The sequence below is a fragment of the Eptatretus burgeri genome, chromosome 16 (genome assembly GCF_056783735.1).
Source record: "Eptatretus burgeri isolate ZD-2024b chromosome 16, Ebu_testis_v1, whole genome shotgun sequence".
Taxonomy (NCBI): Eukaryota; Metazoa; Chordata; class Myxini; order Myxiniformes; family Myxinidae; genus Eptatretus; species Eptatretus burgeri.
This window is the reverse complement of record NC_140976.1, coordinates 4,095,351-4,116,164: the sequence shown is the minus strand read 5'-3', so window position 1 is coordinate 4,116,164 and position 20,814 is coordinate 4,095,351. Positions and strand designations below refer to the sequence as shown.

Genomic DNA, 20,814 nt, shown 5'->3' with positions numbered 1-20,814 from the left:
CGCACGAGCCGGGCGCATGAGAGCACGAATATACGGGAAACGATACGATGCATGGAGTACTTTTCATGGTATTTACATTAAAGGACAAAATTATCATGGGACTTGCATTAAAGGATTTAATAATCATGGTACTTCCATTAAAGGACACAATTAATCATGGTATTTACATTAAAGGATATAATTAATTATGGTACTTACATTAAAAGATACAATTAGTCATGGTATTTACATTAAAGGATATAATTATCATGGAACTTAAATTAAATGATATAATTGTCATGGAACTTACATTAAAGGATATAATTATCATGGTACTGACATAAAAGGATTTCATTATCATGGTACTTGCATTAAAGGATTTAATTAGCATGGTACTTACATTAAAGGATATAATTAGTCATGGTATTTACATTAAAGGATATAATTATCATGGAACTTAAATTAAATGATATAATTGTCATGGAACTTACATTAAAGGATATAATTATCATGGTACTGACATAAAAGGATTTCATTATCATGGTACTTACATTAAAGGATTTAATTAGCATGGTACTTGCATTAAAGGATATAATTAGCATGGTACTTACATTAAAGGGTTTAGTTGTCACGGAACTTACATTAAAGGATATAATGAACGTGGTATTTATATTAAAGGACATAATTATCATGAAACTTACATTAACGGATATAATTATCACAGTACTTACATTAAAGGATATAATTAGCATGGTACTTACATTAAAGGATTTAGTTGTCATGGAACTTACATTAAAGGATATAATTAACATGGTATTTACATTAAAGGTTTTAATTATCATGGAACTTTCATTAAAAGATTTAAATATCATGGTACTTACATTAAAGGATATAATTATCATGGTATTTACATTTAAGGTTTTAATTATCATGGAACTTGCATTAAAGGATTTAAATTTCATGGTACTTACATTAAAGGATATAATTATCATGGTACTTTCATAAAAGGAAATAATTATCATGGTAATTACATTAAAGGATTTAATTATCATGATCCTTGCATTAAAGGACACAATTATCATGAAACTTACATTAAAGCATATAATTATGACAGTACTTACATTAAAGGATATAATTATCATGATACTTACGTTAAAGGATTGAATTATCATGGTACTTACATTAAAGGATATAATTATCATGGTAATTACATTAAAGGATTTAATTATCATGGTCCTTGCATTAAAGGACACAATTATCATGAAACTTACATTAAAGCATATAATTATCACAGTACTTACATTAAAGGATATAATTATCATGATACTTACGTTAAAGGATTGAATTATCATGGTACTTACATTATAGGATTTAATTATCATGGTACTTACATTAAAGGATTTAATCATGGTACTTACATGAAAGGATATAATGATCATGGTACTTACATTTAAAGGATATAATGATCATGGTACTTACATTAAAGGATATAATGATCATGGAACTTACATTAAAGGATATGTTTATCATGGTATTTACATTAAATTATATAATTATCATGGTACATGCTTGATGTTGGCTTAATGGTTCGGGTGGCTGGTGTTGAATCCTTGGGTCCTGAGTTCAAATCCTGCTCTGCTGTTGAATTAATACCAGGTGGGGTTTATTTGGCCTGTTATCGTTCTGAGGTTGGCAACATGAGTACCAGCTGGCTGTGCTGATTGAGCCATTTGAGTATCCTTTGTTGGAGTGGCGACCTATCCAGAATTATGCCCAATAGCCCAGGTGACTGCTTAGGTAGCACCAATGCTCTGTACAGAGTGTGGTCCTGATAAATGGATGGGCTTTGTCATGGTACTTGCATGAAAGGATTTAATTAACATGGTACTTATATTAAAGGACAGTTATTATGGGACTTGCATTGAAGGAAATAATTATACTGCAATGTATGTGTCATGAAAAGTGTTACATTTTATTTAGAGGAGAGTGTAGTAATTATTACCTAATCTAATATATAAAGAAGAAAGTTTGTTCGTTTGTTCCTTTATGCATTCGGACCCTGCAGGCAACCAGTGGAACCAAACTTTGAAATGCCTCCTCTTTCATCCAGAGAAAGGTCAAAGGCTGTTTGGATAAAAAAAAAATTGACCCCAAATATAACCAGATAAATTGGTCTTCAGGCCTCTATCGGATCTTGTGCTTATACACTGCCTGTGTTTTTCCTTTTTTGCAGCAATGATCGAGTAATATGTATTGTCAACATCTCATGTTGAGGTTGTAGTGATGTTTTGTCAACAACACATTTAATTACTAAAGTGTTATCACGTGCACCTGTTATTAAAACAATTGCTTCACACAGGTTTATTATAACACCTCCGTGTTCATTCCTCAAGTGAGCATGTTGCTTGTACACTGCCTGGGTTTTCCGTGGGAGTGATCGAGTAATACATTTTGTGATTGTCATGCCGGAAATATTTAAATACATATTTCGTTGAATTTCCCCAGGCAACGCCGGGTAGTTCAGTGAGTTGTGATATCTTTAGATGAAGAGGAGAGTGTACTATTTATTTATCTGACAATGACAAACAGATTAAGAGGAGAGTGTAGTAATTATTACCCAATATTATATACAGTATTTACATAAAGGGGAGAGTGACGTATTTATTTTCCGATAGTGATATATCTATAATAACAAGTGTGTGTTTCCTCCATAACTCCAAAACCATGAAATCTCGCAGCCTGAAATTTTGCATGCATACGAAGGGAACCCCATGGGAGTGCATGCGTGGAAATTGGGTGTTTGGGTTCATTAAAATACCCCTTTTGAAGATAATAAATGGCCTTATTTAATTATCCTTTATCAAGGCTCATCCTTTGTTACTGCATTGTCCATCACTGGGGTCAATTCGCCATTTGTTGATGTGCTCAACAATGCCTTGATTTGGAACAGGCCGCAACGATTTCTTAATGATAAAGTTTTTTTTTCCCCCCCACTTTCCTCACTCATTCCTCACTGATTGCCTTATTCTTCATAGCTGCGAATCACTGGGTACATTGCAATGCTTATAAGCTCCCGGAGACGCCAGCGTTCGTGGAGTTATTTCATTTCCACACATGCCATAACCTCTAGAATCTCTGATCTCGGGTGAATTTCAAAATTTAAACTTCCCTTTGACCTCAACAGTAGTTCTGACTGCTCACAAAAAAAATGTGTTCATTTGTCTATTTTGGACGTTGCTTGACATCCCGGGTGTCTTCGGGTACATGGTGTTTCTATGCCTGATCAATGATTGATAATCGCTTGGAAAGCCTGCCATTCCTTATCAACCATTTTGTTGGAGTGCTTAAGCCACTTGGCCAGCACTATATAAGCTGCTTGGTTGTTTGTTTCCAAACCATGGCCAAACACAGTAAAAGTATTTGCACTGTCACTGAGTATATCGATCAACTTGAACAAAGTTCAGGCCCTACTCATGTGTGTTTGGCCCCGCATAGTTGTGCAGTCCCTTGGGCAGTGGCTCCCTCACTGAAAATGTGCAATTTTTTTTTGACGTTTCCCCTTTTTGTATGATCTTCTATCATTATACGACCTGTCATTTCGACATAGAGAGATCCTTATAACAAAAAAATTAAGCGTTTCATTTTTAAATGTTTCTTCAACCATTTTGGGGAGTGCTTGCTTGGAGTGCTCTTCAAGTTTTTATCTCGACAAGTTTCCATGGTGATGCTGCGGCGTGGTTCTCCATGGGTACATTTCCGGAGTTAGGAAGGCAAAATAAATTATATGATTATAATGGGTAAAAAATGTTTTCAGTTTTTACGAAGCAATGAATTGCCACATCATGGCAGAATAGTCAAGAGGTATGCATGCTCGCGCTAATCTGTCTAGCCTGGGTTTGAATCCCGACCCAGCTATAAACTGTCGTCCCGGTGTTTCACAGGCAGGGTGATTCATAAATGTGTGTGCCGTCTCTCGGATAGACATTAAACTAGATGTCACATCTGCTGGAATCCCATTCTCTCTTACCTCTCTCTCACCCCTCTCCCTCTCTCCCACACCTCTCCCTCCCCTTTCCTCTCACCTTCCTCTCTCTCCTACCCTCCTGCTCCCCTCATCCCCCCTCCCTCCCTCTCTGTTAAGGGGACTGTTAAGGACTGACGGTTTAGTTTTGAATTTAAAATGGCTTCCCCAGAGTGCAGCATGTACAAAGCAGATTCAGAGTGAGCCGGACAGATGGGTGCAAAAGTCGCTGCATGTGCAAGCAGGCCTTTTCCAGGTAGATTGTGTGGGTTTTAAATGCTCCTGCACGGCTTTATATTGAATCAGGCGGTTAAAAAGGAAATGTTGCTGTTTGGGCACGTTTTATCACCTTTCCCTCCCCCTTTCACTGCTTTCCCTTCAGCTCCCCTCGCCCCACATTCCCTTCCCCTCACGCTGCCTTCCCATCCCATCAGCCTGGCTTCCCTCCCCCTCCCCCTCCACCTCCCATTTGTGTAGTAGATAGTAGAAAAATCGTGCAAATTATGATACAAGCATCAAATTTGGCATTTCTGTTCTGCAGGGCTTTCTGATCAAATCTGCCTGATTGGCCATTTGAAAATCCAAATTTTGAAAAAATTGAAAAAAAAAAAAAAATTGAAAAAAATTTCAAGTCACAGCTGCCTGAAATTGTTGAAGCGCAAGTGAACATCCCAGACAGAGAACCGAGGGGAGATGCAGTCATCATTGATGGCTCAGCACTTATCAATGCCCTACCTCCACGCACTTCAAAGATATTTGATGACGATGCTAAAGAAGACATCATCCCAAAGGTGGAATCCTATGGTGCCAGGTACGAGAGGGTGGACGTAGTGTTTGATGTGTACAAGAAGTCAAGTCTGAAGTCCGAGGCAAGGTCGAAAAGGGGCAAGGAATCAGAAGAAGAGTGACAGGAACCAGTAAGACCCCAAGTAACTGGAGAAGCTTTCTTCGAGATGACAGCAACAAGACTGAGCTGTTTCACTTCCTTGCGGAGAAGATGTGTGAATCACAGACGACAAGCACAGTCATTGTCACAAAAGGAGAACATGCCATTAGCATCACAAGGAAGTCACTGGATGCTGTGTCTCCATGTTGTCATGAAGAAGCTGACACTCGAATATTTGTACACGCCAGGGATGCAATGACGGATGGTAGCAAGTCCATTATCATTAAGGCTAATGACACGGACGTACTAGTCATAGCAATATCTGTGCTGCCATCCTTACAGGAACTAGGTCTTGAGAACATGTGGATCGCCTTTGGCCAAGGAGCCAAGGTGTGATGGATTCCAGCCCATGAGGTAGTTTCTGCAATAGGGCCTGAGAAAGCTTGATGGATCCCATACTTCTATGCGTTCACTGGATGTGACGTCGTGTCTGCCTTCCGCGGTAAAGGAAAGAAAACTGCATGGCAGACTTGGAACGTCTTTGATGATGTTTCTGAAACATTCACCAATCTCAGCCAGCATCCAACATTGATTCGTGATCTTGACTTTTTTGAAGTTTTTTTTTTTTTTTTTTTTTTTTTCAAAATTTGGATTTTCAAATGGTCAATCAGGCAGATTTGATTAGAATCCCCTGGAGAACAAATGCGCCAAATTTGATGCTTGTATCATCATTTGCACGATTCCTCTCAAAAATTGCTGTTGTCTGCCCCACTACATGGACATCTCTGGGTGGTTTCCATTTGCTGGATTGATGTGCTGTTTTAACATGTCCCAGTTCATTCAATCCTGTACTACCCCTCTGCACCCCCTCTCCACAAGGCCCACTACCAAATGCAAGTCCAGAACCCCCTCCCCTCATGCTTGCCTCCTCCCAAATCCTCTCCCCTCCCACTTCCCCCTTCCCACCCCACTTCTCCCTCCCCTCTCCCCCATCCTCCTCACCCCACCCCCTCCCAGAGTGTACAGCAATGTTTGGTGAGGCACTGCTCCCCCCTACTTCCTTACTCTTCCCCACTTTCTGGCACCCCCACCCCTCCTTACTCTTACCTGCTCACTCCTCCTTCCCTTCTCTTCCTCACTGCCCTCCTTTCTCCACCCCCCCTTTAATAAACCCATGAGCAAAGCGATGGGTTGTATTTAACAGTTTAGAATAATAGGACAGTGTAGTATTTATTACCCCGATAGTGGTATATTTGGTTAAGGGAAGTCTAGTATTTGTTATCGTGATATATTTAGAATAAGAGGTGAGTGTAGTATTTATTACCCCAATAGTGATACATATAAATTAAGAGAATTGTCTCGTACCATAATAGTGGTGTATTTAGATTAGTGGGCTGGATAGTGTAGTGCTAAACACCTATAACACACCTCTCAGGACTTAGACGGACCTCCTGCGTTGTTCGTTCACGCGTGTATGACGTCACATTAGAAAGTTGTTATCTCGACTGTGGATATATGAGTTCCCGTAACCCCACCATGGAAATTTCTCTTTATTCTCATAAACACAGCGTGCATGGACGCACGTTCGCACGCACTTGCCCATGCAGGGCTTTTCGCGGGAATTTCTCAAACTTTTCAACTTCATGGTTTATCGCATCAGCAATGTATTGTCAAAATCAAGCCTGAGAAGTTGAACGGGAATGAGGGGAGGCAATGCAGCGTAAATTCGAATAAAACAAAACTGAAGCACAATGAATCCTTTAGCCTGTATTTGCCGAAGTATGAAGAGTGGTGATCAGTGAATAGTGATTGCCTTTCTTGGGGTGCCTCACTACCATGCTGTGATGTGGGTTCACCTTGGAGAAATCTCCGTACCTGGATATTGTGTGAGCAACCTTTAGTTTGAGACACTGCCCTTGGGCCATGCCATTGATACAATGCATGTATTGTCTTTATGATGCACCTCAATACAATGTGTTGTATTTGCAGTACAAGTATATAAAATGGAGTATCTTAAAGATGTCGTATGTTGACATTGTAGTGATTTAATGTATCTTGTTGAGACTTTAAGACACACCTCAATATATATGGAACATCTGCATACACTGTATTATATTTATGGGACATATTGACAATGTATTCCATTTCCAGGACGTATCGATATAATGTATTGCGTTTAAGATAGACATCGATGTAATATATTGTGTTTAAGACACATATCAATATAATGTATTGTGTTTAGGATACGTATCGATATAATGTATTGTGTTTAGGACACATCAGGAGAATTGCCAATAGCTGAGAGTATCTATCAAGGAGGTGAAGAAGGGCTTTTACACAAGATCCATGTTGGAGTGGAGGAAGTAAAGGAACAGCTCGGTAATCTAAAAAGATAAGGCTCCGGGTCCAGATAGTATGTACCCGAGAGATTGTTGATGGAGCTTGCTGAACAGGTAAGCAAGATGTTAACGGATATTTTCAAGAGCTCACTGGAGTCAGGACAGGTACCGGAGGATTGTAGAGTAGCAATTGTAACACCATGATTTAATAAAGGATCCAGAGAAGAATTGGGAAACTATAGACCTGTAAGTTTGACTTCAGTTGTGGGAAAGGTGTTAGACATTACTCAAGGACCAGATGAGGAACCATTTAAATAAATACAAACTAATTAAAGGTAGTCAGCATCGGTTTACCAAAGGTAGTTCCTGTTTAACAAATCTTTTAGAGTTCCATGAAGCAGTGTCTGATTCGGTGGATGAGGGAAAGGCAGTGGACATAGTATATCGAGACTTTAAGAAGGCATTTGATAAGATACCACATCAGAGGTTGTTCGCCAAGGTGAGGGCTTGTGGAGTGGTGAGTCAGGTAGCTAATTGGATTGCAAACTGTCTTGGTGGAAGGAAGCACAGAGTGGCTGTGAGTGGGAGGATGTCTTGCTGGGAGGATTTAAGTAGCGGGGTACCTCAGGGATCAGAACTGGGACCATTACTCTTCATTATTTGCATCAACGATTTGGAGAATGGGGCATAGAGTAAGCTTTACAAATTTGCAGATGACACAAAGCTTGGAGATAAGTTGGATAGCAGAGGGGTGGTGATCAGATTCAGGAAAGTATTGATACTTGTATGGATTGGGCAAAAGATTGGCAGATGTAATTTAACCTGAGCAAGTGTAAGGTGTTTGGGATGGGAAAGAACAATGAAAATAGAGATTACAGGATGCAAGGGGTAATTTTTGAGCGTGTCACATAGGAGAAGGATCTGAGGGTGGTAATAGATATGGGAGAGAAGCAGGCAGCGCAGTGCGAGGAAGCTATAGGTAGAGCAAATAGGGTTTTAGGTTGTATTCGGAAGGGGATCCATTATAAATCAAGAGGTGGTGTTAACATTGTACAGGAATTTAGTGAGGGCCAGATTTAGAATATTGTATGCAGTTTTAGCCACCATAGTTCTGGAAGGACATAGATGACATAGAGAGGGTTCAGTGCAGGGCTACTAGATTGATTCCGGGCTGAGCTAGACACAGCTATGAGGAGCGGCTGAAGGAGACAGGGCTTTACACACTAGAAAGAAGGCGGTTACGAGGGGATATGATGGAGGTGTTAATGATAATGAAAGGTATAGATAAAAATAAGTGCAGATGAATTATTCAACAGGGTAGACAGTGATGGGACCAGGGACCATAGATTGAGAGTAAAGAAGAGGAGAGTTAAGATGGTAGTCAGGTAGGGGACTTTTATTCATAGAGTAGTTAATGCATAGAATCGTCTCCCTGGAAAGGTCATGGCAGCAGAAACAGTAGAGAAGTTTAAATTAGAATTAGATAGGTACCTGGAAGTTATGGAGGTAGAGGGGTATGGGGATACTGATTACACTTTTAGGTAGTTTGAGTATTGATGGGTGATTGTGTATGGAGTGCTGTTGGTGGGGGTCTTGTCAAGGGGGTTTCTGTGGTTGATGTGTGTTTTTGACCAAGCCCATGCCCCCTTCCCTGAGGGGTTAGAAAAGGGGAAAAATACAAAAACTACAAAAAACAAAACTAACAAACAAAATTTTTTATTTCATTATTTAAATTTTTTTTTGCATTTTCTTCCATGGATCTTGTGTAGATTGGTTGGTATGGTGCTCGAGCAGGCATGATGGGCTGAATGGCCTCCACCTGTTGGATTTCCTTGTTATTCCTTGTTATATAAATATAATGTATTGTGTTTAAGATACATATTGATTTAATGAATTGTGTTTCGGATATATATTGATATAATGTATTGTGATTAAGATGCATATCGATATAATGTATTGTGATTAAGATGCATATCAATATAATGTATGGTGATTAAGATACATATCGATATAATGTATTGTGATTCAGATACATATCAATATAATGTATTGTGATTAAGATGCATATCAATATAATGTATTGTGATTAAGATACATATCGATATAATGTATTGTGATTCAGATACATATCAATATAATGTATTGTAATTAAGATGCATATCAATATAATGTATGGTGATTAAGATGCATATCAATATAATGTATTGTGATTAAGATACATATCGATATAATGTATTGTGATTCAGATACATATCAATATAATGTATTGTGTTTCAGATACATATCGATTTAATGTATTGATATAATGTATTGTGGTTGAGATCCATATTGATATAATGTATTGCAATTAAGATACATATCAATATAATGTATTGTGATTAAGATACATATCGGTTTAATGAATTGTGTTTGGGATACATATTGATATAATGTATTGTGTTTAAGATACATATCGATTTAATGAATTGTGTTTAGGATACATGTTGATATAATGTATTGTGTTTAAGATACATATCGATTTAATGTATTGTGTTTAGGATACATGTTGATATAATGTATTGTGATTCAGATACATATCAATATAATGTATTGTGTTTAAGATTCATATCGATTTAATGTATTGATATAATGTATTGTGGTTGAGATCCATATTGATATAATGTATTGCTATTAAGATACATATCAATATAATGTATTGTGATTAAGATACATATCGGTTTAATGAATTGTGTTTGGGATACATATTGATATAATGTATTGTGTTTAAGATACATATCGGTTTAATAAATTGTGTTTAGGATACATGTTGATATAATGTATTGTGTTTATGATACATATCGGTTAAATAAATTGTGTTTAGGATACATGTTGATATAATGTATTGTGTTTAAGATACATATCGGTTTAATAAATTGTGTTTCGGATACATGTTGATTATAATGTATTGTGTTTAAGATGCATATCGGTTTAATGAATTGTGTTTGGGATGCATGTTCATATAATGTATTGTGTTTAGGATACATATTGATATAATGTATTGTTTTTAAGATGCATATCGATTTAATGTATTGTGTTTAGGATACATATTGATATAATGTATTGTGTTTCAGATGCATATCGGTTTAATGTATTGTGTTTAGGATACATATTGATATAATGTATTGTGATTAAGATACATATCGGTTTAATGAATTGTGTTTTGGATACATGTTGATATAATGTATTGTGTTTAAGATACATATCGATTTAATGAATTGTGATTAAGATACATATTGATATAATGTATTGTGATTAAGATACATATTGATATAATGTATTGTAATTGAGATACATATTGATATAATGTATTGTGATTAAGATACATATCAATATAATGTATTGTGATTAACATACATATTGATTTAATGTATTGTTATTAAGATACATATTGATATAATGTATTGTGATTAAGGTACATATTTATATAATGTATTGTGATTAAGATAAATATCGAGATAATGTATTGTGTTTGGGATACATATCGAGATAATGTATTGTGTTTGGGATACATATCGAGATAATGTATTGTGTTTAGGATACATATCAATGCAATGTATTGTTTTGAAGGGACATATCAACATTGTTTAAAGTATTTCCGGTACATATCGATGTGATGGATTGAATTTCTGTACAAATCGATGCAATGTATTGTATTTATGGTACCTAGTTATAGAATGTAAAAACATGATGCTGATTTGCTTGAGATTTGAAAATGGTTTATTTCTCTCCAACAAACCTTTCTTCTTCCATCACCTCTGACAATTGTACCATAGGGTACACCCAGGTTGCATGATTGTTCGCTTTGCACACCCTGACACTTGAGGTAATGGCAAGAAGGACAGGGGAGTGGATGAATGAGATGAATAAGAGATCCTTGATTCACATTAGGGAGGTAAAGATACCATAGCATTAGTATAATAATGTGAAGATACCTTAATTATAGTGACTGGAATGTAGCAATTATCAAAATTGTCATGTCATCACACAGATGTAACAAAATTATGTTTCAGTTTGTTGATCTTTGGAAGAAAATATGAATTTCATAAAGCATTGTTTGAATGATGAATGGAAGATTTTTGTTTTTGTTTTTGGTATCGTAAACCAAACCTTTGTGTGATGTAATGTTTGTTTATCATGCCATAAGAGAGGCTGAGAACACCACGGGCTGTATACCATGGTGTCATCATACTCTCTTGCCATAATGCTACTTTTGCAATGCAGGAGGTTACAGAACCACTGCACCAGTACCAGCCATTATCTCATAATGTTACAATGACAAAATGAAACAGCACCACATCTCCATGGATCATACCACACCTCCATGTGTCATATTATGTCTCCATGTGTCATTACCACCTCTCAATGTGTCATTCCACATCTCCAGTGTCCATAGAGAGTCATTTTGGAAACTTTTAAAGATGTATGGATTACTTGAAAAGGTAATCGCAATACATTTTATATGAAGGCTTCACTTGCAGTATCATTCATTTTGCAAATTATCACCAAGGTTTCCATTATGGACAGGTGTGAAGCAAGGATGCATGCTCTCGTCAATTATTTTACGAATAGTAATAGACTGGCTAATGTTAAAGACAACTAAAGGAAAGGAAACTGGAAACAGATAAATGCAGTTCTATAGGATTTGGATCATGCTGAGAATTTAGTGCTTATCTGAAATACTTGGAAATACAAGGAAGTTTGTTGTAGAAAGCCATCGATTGCATTTGGTAAGATTCAAGAAAAGGCAAAACTTTAAGTAAACCATTAATCAAAGGAGAAGATCAAGAAAATTAGGTTTGAAAATGAATGTCGCCAAAACGAAGCGAGTGAGATTTAATGTTGAACCCCAAGAAGACTTGCTCTTGAACAGAAAAAAATGATTGAAGCTGTAAAATTGGAGGAACCAAGAAAGATATTGAGACAAGTATCAATAAAGTTTTGTTTTTGAAAAAAGACTTTTACTGATCTCAACGAAGTGTCGACAAGCAAAGACACATCACTCGGAAAAACAAGAAAAACAAATGAAAATATCCAATTCCAACACAAAGTCAGTTCTTTTGTACGGAGCAAAGTGCTGGAAGATAACCAAAAAGATAGAGAGCAAAATTCGAGAACTTCACCAGAAGTGTTTGAGGATAATTTAAAAGGCTCTTCTGACCAGAAAGAATCTCAAATGAAGAACCAAAAGGACGGGACAAAAGCATATCAATGAATGACAGATGATGGAGGTGGCTCGGATATGGCATGAAGATAATTTGATAAAAGAAGCTCTTCTAGAAACCAAGAAGGAAAAAAAAAAAGAGACACACACAGAGACACACACAGAGACACACACAGAGACACACACAGAGACACACACAGAGACACACACAGAGACACACACAGAGACACACACAGAGACACACACAGAGACACACACAGAGACACACACAGAGACACACACAGAGACACACACAGAGACACACACAGAGACACACACAGAGACACACACAGAGACACACACAGACACACACACAGAGACACACACAGAGACACACACAGAGACACACACAGAGACACAGACACACAGACAACACAACACTTGGAGGATTGTCTGGGTAGAAATAAATGCTTTCATTGGGTGGCCATGAAGGAAACGGAAGAGTTGGCAATGGATAGGATGAATGATGAGATTTTGTTTTGGCTTTAAGTGTCGAAGGATAGAATGCAAATAAATAAATTATCTTGGTTTGTAGAATGGGTACCAGGTTTGGTAAAATGGTTATATCGGTTTGTAAAATAATTACCTGGGAGAGTAAAATAGTTACCCAGCTGTGTAGAATGATTACCTGGGTTTGTAAATGATTACTGGGTGATACAATGGTTACCTGGTGGGAGTGATGGTGGGGTGAGATTGGTGACAGTGAGACGTTTGTTTTCATTTTCCTTTTTATAAGATTCCTCCTACCCAAGGGACTGGTGTTCTAAGATAACTCTCATTGGTTGGAAGAATCAAAGTATTATTTAAAGTGAAATATGTTTTGTTAATGGACTGGTTTGACAAGACAAGCTGGTCATGGCCTTTGGCGTTTCACCACACCTGAACAACTTTCCTTGTTTATTTTTTTTATTTGTTTTAATTTTAGTGTTGTTATTTGAGGATTGATTTGAAACATGTAAAACACGTTTCTGAGTCATAAATTTTCTGTGAAACAAGTTTCAAAATATTCACCTTTGGTGGAAAATGAAGTTACAAGTTCAGCTCGTGGAGAGCATTCACCTCTCAGACACTCCATCGGATTTGCTCGATGACTACGTTCGGGTCTTGACGTGATTGTGTGGAAATGGCAGGATGACCTGACTTGTTTATAAATCAGAGAAAATTGGAAATCACAACCGACATTGTTTTAATTCCATTGTTATTGAATTTGGAAAACAATGAAGTAGAGCTTATGGGAAACGCTTTACAAAACTAGGTTTTCAGGTGTATAATTTTTCACCATCATCGCACCTGTTTACTGTCGGTAAGAAGGATGTGTCATGTGAACGTTCCCTGTGATAGGAATGTCCCCTGACTAAGTGAGTGTACATGTAGCCGGTCCCATTCAGAGTGTGATACACCTTGTGAAGCACACAGCTCCTTCACACCTACCTGTCATTTTCTTTACTCGAGCCTCGGGCACCCTGAGCTCAGAAATCACGTGGGAATCCGCAATCCAGCATTTCTAAATATTTCTGACTAAACTCGTCCATCTTGCTCATGCTGACCATTTAATAAATAACTGTGTCACTGGGAATTCCGGAATTCCTGTTCATGACTTGGGCCACACCACCGAGAGGATCTGAGTGGATTTGTCCAGACAATAAACCACCAAACAAAAGCAAGAATGCTTATACACCATGAGGGAAGTTTGTGCATGTTTTCCATAACTGACTGCTTAGGCACACTGAGCTTGAACCAGTTAAGCATATAAATAAATAAGATGAAACAAATAACTCATCAACCTTTCGTGCAAAATGTATGTTTTGATGACCACTGCCCAGCACAAATTTCTTGTAACAACGGGTTTCCTGCATAAGTAATGCTTGGTGCACTCTGCAGCCGTAATTATTCAGGACGAGGTGAGAAATGTCTCATGAGATCTCATTTAATTCTCATCAGAGATCATCGGACATTAGAGGGCAAGACTCAGGTATATCCTCTTGATGACCTTCCTTCCCTCCTCCTCCTCAACAGGCTGTACTCAACCTCGTCCTACCTCGGGCTGCACTCTACCTCTCTACCTCATCCAAACTGGATGTGGTGTGTTGAACACGCAGACCCGGCCCGCAGGCAGCGAAACATCGTGGCCAACCACCTTTCTCGCCGCACATGTTTGCACACGATGGGACAAATGGATCCTGCAGGTGATGAGATCGTAGGAGCTCCACATTCCACGGCACATCCCCATGGCAAGTTCTGAAATCTCTGTCCCATTGCTGACCATGTTGTCTATATCTCTTATTAACGTAACGATTACAATGGTAAAAAAATTACAGCCTGGACAGACAGACAGACACACACACGCACACGCACACGCACACGCACACGCACACACACACACACACACGCATGATTTAACAACCTCTTCTAATGTAGCGTGGGGGATGGGCTAATAAACAACTACCTCATTAAAGTGAACAATTCGGGGTACATTGGGGTTCATACACATTGTGTAGCTTGTGCAAAGTGCTAAAGCAGGTTTCTTTTTTACCCACAGTGCTCCACGAGAAAACGGATGTGAAGGGAAAGGAAATGGATGTCGAACTACCTCGGGATGATGCAGGAGATGAGCAAAGACACGGACATAGACATACGGATGAGAATGGTCGTACCGACGGAGAGGCTATGACGCACGGACGGGCATCAGCAAGTCCTCGAGACTGCACCAGGTATCCATCGCCTCGGCAATAATTATCAACAATTCATTGTTGTATTACCTTATCCGAATTATATTTACAATTCACAATGAATTATATTAGTAATGGCACACACAAACAAACTGAATTTGTCATTAAATAATCCGATCTGTGGTCACGTGCATGAATTGTATCCTTGGTGACACCTGAAAACATCTGGTCATTTCATCAAACATTTCCATTTTGTTTTGAGTTTTCGTTCCACAAGACAAATTGATTGATTGTGCCACAACTACCTTCCTGCTCTTCTGGATGAGCGGCCTTGTGGGTGCGGTGTTTTACGATGGGTGTGCTGCCAGGCCTTGTGGCATTGTTCTGCCAATCATGCCTGAATTACGTCAATATTTGGGCAAAAGTAAACCCGCCTACACAAAGTTTCATAAAGTCAAACAAGGCATGGGAGGAAAGTAAGGAGCGATGTCTCCTTACTAAATATGGACTGTCATGGGGAAATTGAGAAAATTCAAAATGTGAGAATGAGATTGGGAGGATATTGGAGTAGCAATATGGCCTAAATGCATGGGGAGAGAAGGAAGAGGGTTTGCAAGGTGATGGGAGGAATATGAAGAAAAGGGAAGTGGGGGAAGAGAAGCATGTACGAAGCATATTGGCGGAATGAGAGGGGGAGGGCCTGGTGGTATCATTTTGCCATATTTGCATATGTAATAAATAGATGATCCCAAATTTGGGTTATTTCCAAACAAACAAAGCAGAAATTTGACGTCACTATCGTGCTGATTGGGACCGTTTGTAGAGGATGAATAATTTTCTGTACGTGCTCGTGCTTTGTGAGATCACCACTGCCATTCCCTCCCGATGCTGTGTCCAGGAGGGGAGACCCTGCATGCGCAAGTACCGAAGATGAGAAACCGCTTCCTTACAGCATTGCAGCCATCATGAAAGCCGATAGACACCGAGCAGAGTACGCAGACGCAGTCCACGCTCCATTCACACAACCAATGACCTACCTCACTCAACTGCAAGCATCGTATCTGCAAGGCATCATGGGAATGCCTTCACCTGTAATACCTGCTGGGCAACCACGACCCAGCTACTTCGCTCCATGGTACCTTTATCCATATTCTCGTTACCTTCTGCCGGGCTATCCCCTTTCTGCCAGCTCCATAATGGTACCTGTGAAGGCCGAGACACCCAACCAACAAACCGCGTACCCTCTACCTGTACCGAGTGTTCGAGGCCAATTGAACGATCACAAATTGTATCGCATCACCTCACGGCCTCTCATCCCAGCTCCCACCAGTGCGTTCTCACCACCAGCTGAGCGAGAAGCACATTGTGCCTTGTACAACACCTACGATCCACCTTACACTCAAATGGCCTGTACTCGTCCTCTGACTGAGAAGTTAGGTGCCCAAAGCCCAACGCCATCCATCCGTACGCTGCCCTACCCATTGAGAAAAGTCAATGGCAAGACAATATACGAGTGCAACGTCTGTGGGAAGACATTTGGCCAGTTGTCGAACCTCAAGGTGAGCAGAAACGATGGACGAATCACTCCGTTAACCGTCTCCTACCACCTTGCAACCCCACCTGTGCACAACCTCTCTTCCTGGTGCCATTTTTCTTCTCCTTCAACCTCCTGTCCACCTGTCGTTTCCTGAACACTTTTAATTTCATTCCTTGTCTACCCATCAGATTTGTCATGTTGCTAGCCATCTACTTGAGCTCGTGGCTGTCCATCCTTTGTCCACCTTTTTTTCCTCTGCCCAGCTGTAGTATGTTGACCTGCCATCCTTCATTTTCCAGTTAACCCATCAGCCACAAAGATTTTTTTTTTTTAACAATTATTAAACATAAAACAAGGTTTATGAACATGTTTACAACACATTGGCTGCCATCTTAACTCTAAGCACTGTTCACCAGGTCCACCTACGCGTGCATAGCGGAGAGCGACCATTCAAGTGTCAGACGTGTGACAAGGGTTTCACGCAGCTGGCTCACCTACAGAAACACCACTTGGTGCACACTGGAGAGAAGCCTTACTCCTGTCAGGTATTGCTTGGCACGCGTCACAGTCACTGTTTCCTTTCATTAATCCACCAACGTTGTCATTCTTCTTCCTGCTGCTGCTGCTGCTGCTGTCACCCCATGTCTACGTATTAATCCCAGGTGTTTTATCATTGGCCCCTCCGGCATGCAGCGGGAGACGGGTTTTTGCAATCACACGCACGCGTGTGTGCGTGCGTGCGTTCAGGCCATAACTATTTTACCATTTGAGCTTTTGTCATCAAATTTTCAAGACACCTTTATTTTGAGAATGTGGAGAAAATAATTACTAATTGGTTGAAAATGTCAAAGGGAAAAGTCGCAGTCACTATAAATAGGCCTAATCGGCCAGTCGGCCGCCGTGCAGCACAAGATGGCCGGTTTTGGAACGACTTCCGTGATTCTTTATTTCCAGTTTGAGCTTTTGTCATCAAAATTTAAACAAACTTTTATTCTGAGAATATGGAGAACACTAATAAATTAAATTTTATTTTATTTTTAACCTCCGCCATCTTCAAAGATGGATGGAGGTTACTGTTTTCACCCCTTTCTGTTTGTTTGTGAACAGTATTACGGAAAAACTCCCCGACGGATTTCGACGAAACTTGGTGGGTATGGTCCAAGGATCATGCCATTAAATTTTGGACTTGGTCCCCCCCCCCAAAAAAAAATTGAGAGAATTTTTTTTTTTTTGCATTTCTATATGTTTTAAGTGATTTCCAACCCCCCCCAAATTGTTACCCCCCCCCAAAAAAAAATTGTGGAATTTTTTTTGTTTTGCATTTCTACATGTTTTAAGTGATTTCCAACCCCACCCCCCCCAAATTTTTTTTTGAGAAAACATTTTTTTTGCATTTTTACATGTTTTAAGTGATTTCCAACCTGCCCCCCCCCCCCCAAAAAAAAATTGTTAGAGAACAAAAATTTTTGCAACTTTTTTTTCAACAAAATTTCGATTTTTTTTTTTTTTGCATTTTAACATGTTTTAAGTGATTTCCAACCCCCCCCCCCCCAAAAAAAATGTTGGAGAAAAGAACTATAACTCTCAGCACTGTTGACACCATATTAAATGAATAAGATATAAGGTTCACTTGAGTGACCCAGCAGTATTGGCGGTGGAGGTTTTGCACTCTCCCGAGTGCTCCCCCTCTAGTTAAACCTGTTGTTTTCGTCGAGCTTGTTCGGGTACAATGTGGACTTGGACCGGCTTTGCATGTTTTTTTTGTTTTTTGTTTTTTTTGTATACCTTGTCGAGGCTCGTGTGAGAGCTAACACACAACGCACAGCAAGGGGGGCATGAGACGAGGGGTGGGAGTGGGAAGGACAAAACAGTGGGGAACAGAGACATTAGGAGATCTGTGGAAGGGAGAGGGATAGGGCGGGGAACATGGGGAATACAAGAACAACGCACAGCAATGTTGAGATGTATTCTAGTTGTGTTTTGGATTTCTTGCTTAGGAGAAGCTTATCGACCTGTCAAGGTGCACACAATCTAAGTATGAAACAATTTCACATTTAAGAATGCTTCCTCTGCTGAAGGGCTTCTCATAGCTCGTACCCCAGACACTTTGGCCAGAGGAAGCTGCTGGCTGGATTTGTCTATTTTAGATGCAGCCCCACCACAAAGCTATTTGGTGTATTCCCTCTCATCTGGCTTTCATTGGTTAACCATTCCACCCACGCTTCTTATGCTTTATAAAAGCAGAGATGATCGTCGACATGAAAGTGGAACCAGCTGGTTTGTGGGGTCACATGATCAGGATGGCACCACTGTGTCACTCCTCGAGCTGTGCAGGCTCCTTTAAAGGCTCCATTATGATGTCAGGTTCAGCTCGTCATTGCTTGGGTGGTCTGGATTAAGGAGGCAATAAAAAGGGAACAGTTGGGATGAATTTGAATGCCGGTGAGTAGGGTTCTGAGCAGTGCATTTTTTCAGGGATATTTGAGCCGAACACTCCTTACACGTTGGGTTCCTTAGGCAATAAGAAAGTAAAGAACTCCTGGAAAACTTTGTTTTTGATTCAACATTTTGTAAATCTCTTGGTAATGTCACATACCACTGCTGTTTTGTCAACTTTCCCTGAGTCACGGTCTACTGTAGCAGGGTAACCTGCAGGTAAGGGAGTGGTCAACTTGATTGTGCTCATGAACCCCTCCCTCCGCCATGCCCCCAGGTGTGTAGTCGTCGATTCAGCAGCACGAGCAACTTGAAGACCCACCTACGGCTGCACTCCGGGGAGAGACCTTTCCCTTGCCACCTCTGTCCGGCTCGTTTCTCTCAGCTTGTGCACCTCAAGCTCCACAAACGTCTCCATGGACGTGAGCGACTCCACCTATGCCAGAAGTGTGGGCGCTCTTACCTGCATCGTCTTAGCTTGCGCTTGCACCGCTATGGCTTCTGCCAAGGAAAACCCGGTTCAGGTGATGACCCTCCCTGTCTTGACAGTCCCTTACCTAGTTCCCTTGCTGAAGAAAATCGTGGTTCAGAACTTTGTGACGGACCTCCGTTAACAGATTGTGGCAGAGAGGAGTCAAGAGGGGAAGTGGAGACTAAGGTTTCTGAACATGAGAAGTTCCTGGATTCAGAGGAAAGGCCTATTCTCGAAGCTGAACAAGCAATTTGCCAGGAGGAAGAGGGACATAATAATTGCATCCCAAAAGCCAAAGAGATAGCCGAAGGTAGCCTACGGACACTCATCTCACCAGAACTAGCTGCACGAGTTAACGATGAAATTGAGGCATTTGACCTCAGCGAGGAGGCCGTACAGCTGTCTATAGACCCAACACTGGAAGAGCAAATGGAGCAAAGGATCATCAACAAGTTTTACAGAAGACTACAGGGTGGACCCACAGCCTTGCCACACAAGGAGAGTGACGTGGATCGGCAAGTAAGGAATCATCTTAAGGATCAACACCGAGTCACCACACCGAAGAAGAGACAAGGGGGAGATTGAAGATTATGGGCTTTTGTTGAGTACAGAACAGGTAGACCTACCTGCGTTTAGAATGGGCTGCATGTCACGCAAGCACTTCTTGATTAAGTAGCGAAGGTGACCTCGTTGGACCCGAAGACGACCCTTTTGTTAATAAACTGACCGATTTTACGTGATCATTGTTGCCCCACTACATCGTCGGTACAAGCACCGATTGGTTGGTCGTACTTGCTGCACCGGATGTTGCAGCGAATGGAAGTTCTTACGGCGAGTTAGTGCTTCAGCAAAGCTCGTCTCTGGATTTGAGAGATAGAGCTGGTAACTGTAAGGCCGTGTCTTAACGTAAACAGGAAACTAAAAGTGCAGGCTTGGTTGACTACAAGGCCACTCGAGATGTAGAAGGTTGTGTTTTTTGACTCGATTAATAATATATTTCTCCAGGTGTCACTTTGTGAATCCCAATAGTTTATCTTATTTCCTTTCCTATCGGTATTGAAGGCTTTCTGGTGAAGGTTTACTCGGGTAGGGAGCAATGAAGGACGTTCTCGTTTACATGAATCAAAACCAGCAAATCCTGTATGGTGGCAGGACGACCAAGAATAGGCATAATGAAACGTTAGGCTTTCTCGTGTCGTTGAACTTTGAACTACGGTGGGCGGTGGAGGGGTTGGG

At 40.1% G+C, this 20,814-nt stretch overlaps 1 protein-coding gene across 5 annotated transcripts in view; it reads left to right on the top strand.

Moving 5' to 3' along the window:
• The window catches only part of LOC147010343 (uncharacterized), a 33,190-nt gene that overhangs the window by 9,264 nt on the left and 3,112 nt on the right, over positions 1-20,814 (top strand). For 3 of the 5 annotated variants that reach the window (XM_085858714.1, XM_085858711.1, XM_085858713.1), the window contains exons 2-6: positions 14,481-14,695; positions 15,004-15,175; positions 16,032-16,692; positions 17,087-17,215; positions 19,384-20,814. The exon at positions 19,384-20,814 is cut by the window's right edge and continues 3,112 nt beyond it. In XM_085858714.1, coding sequence (XP_085714840.1) covers positions 14,542-14,695; positions 15,004-15,175; positions 16,032-16,692; positions 17,087-17,215; positions 19,384-20,163 — 1,896 coding nt within the window. In that variant the 5' untranslated portion in view covers positions 14,481-14,541 and the 3' untranslated portion in view covers positions 20,164-20,814. Of the gene's footprint in view, positions 1-6,702; positions 6,773-14,480; positions 14,696-15,003; positions 15,176-16,031; positions 16,693-17,086; positions 17,216-19,383 lie in introns of those variants that run through there. The other 2 variants (XM_085858715.1, XM_085858712.1) reach the window with 2 other exon arrangements.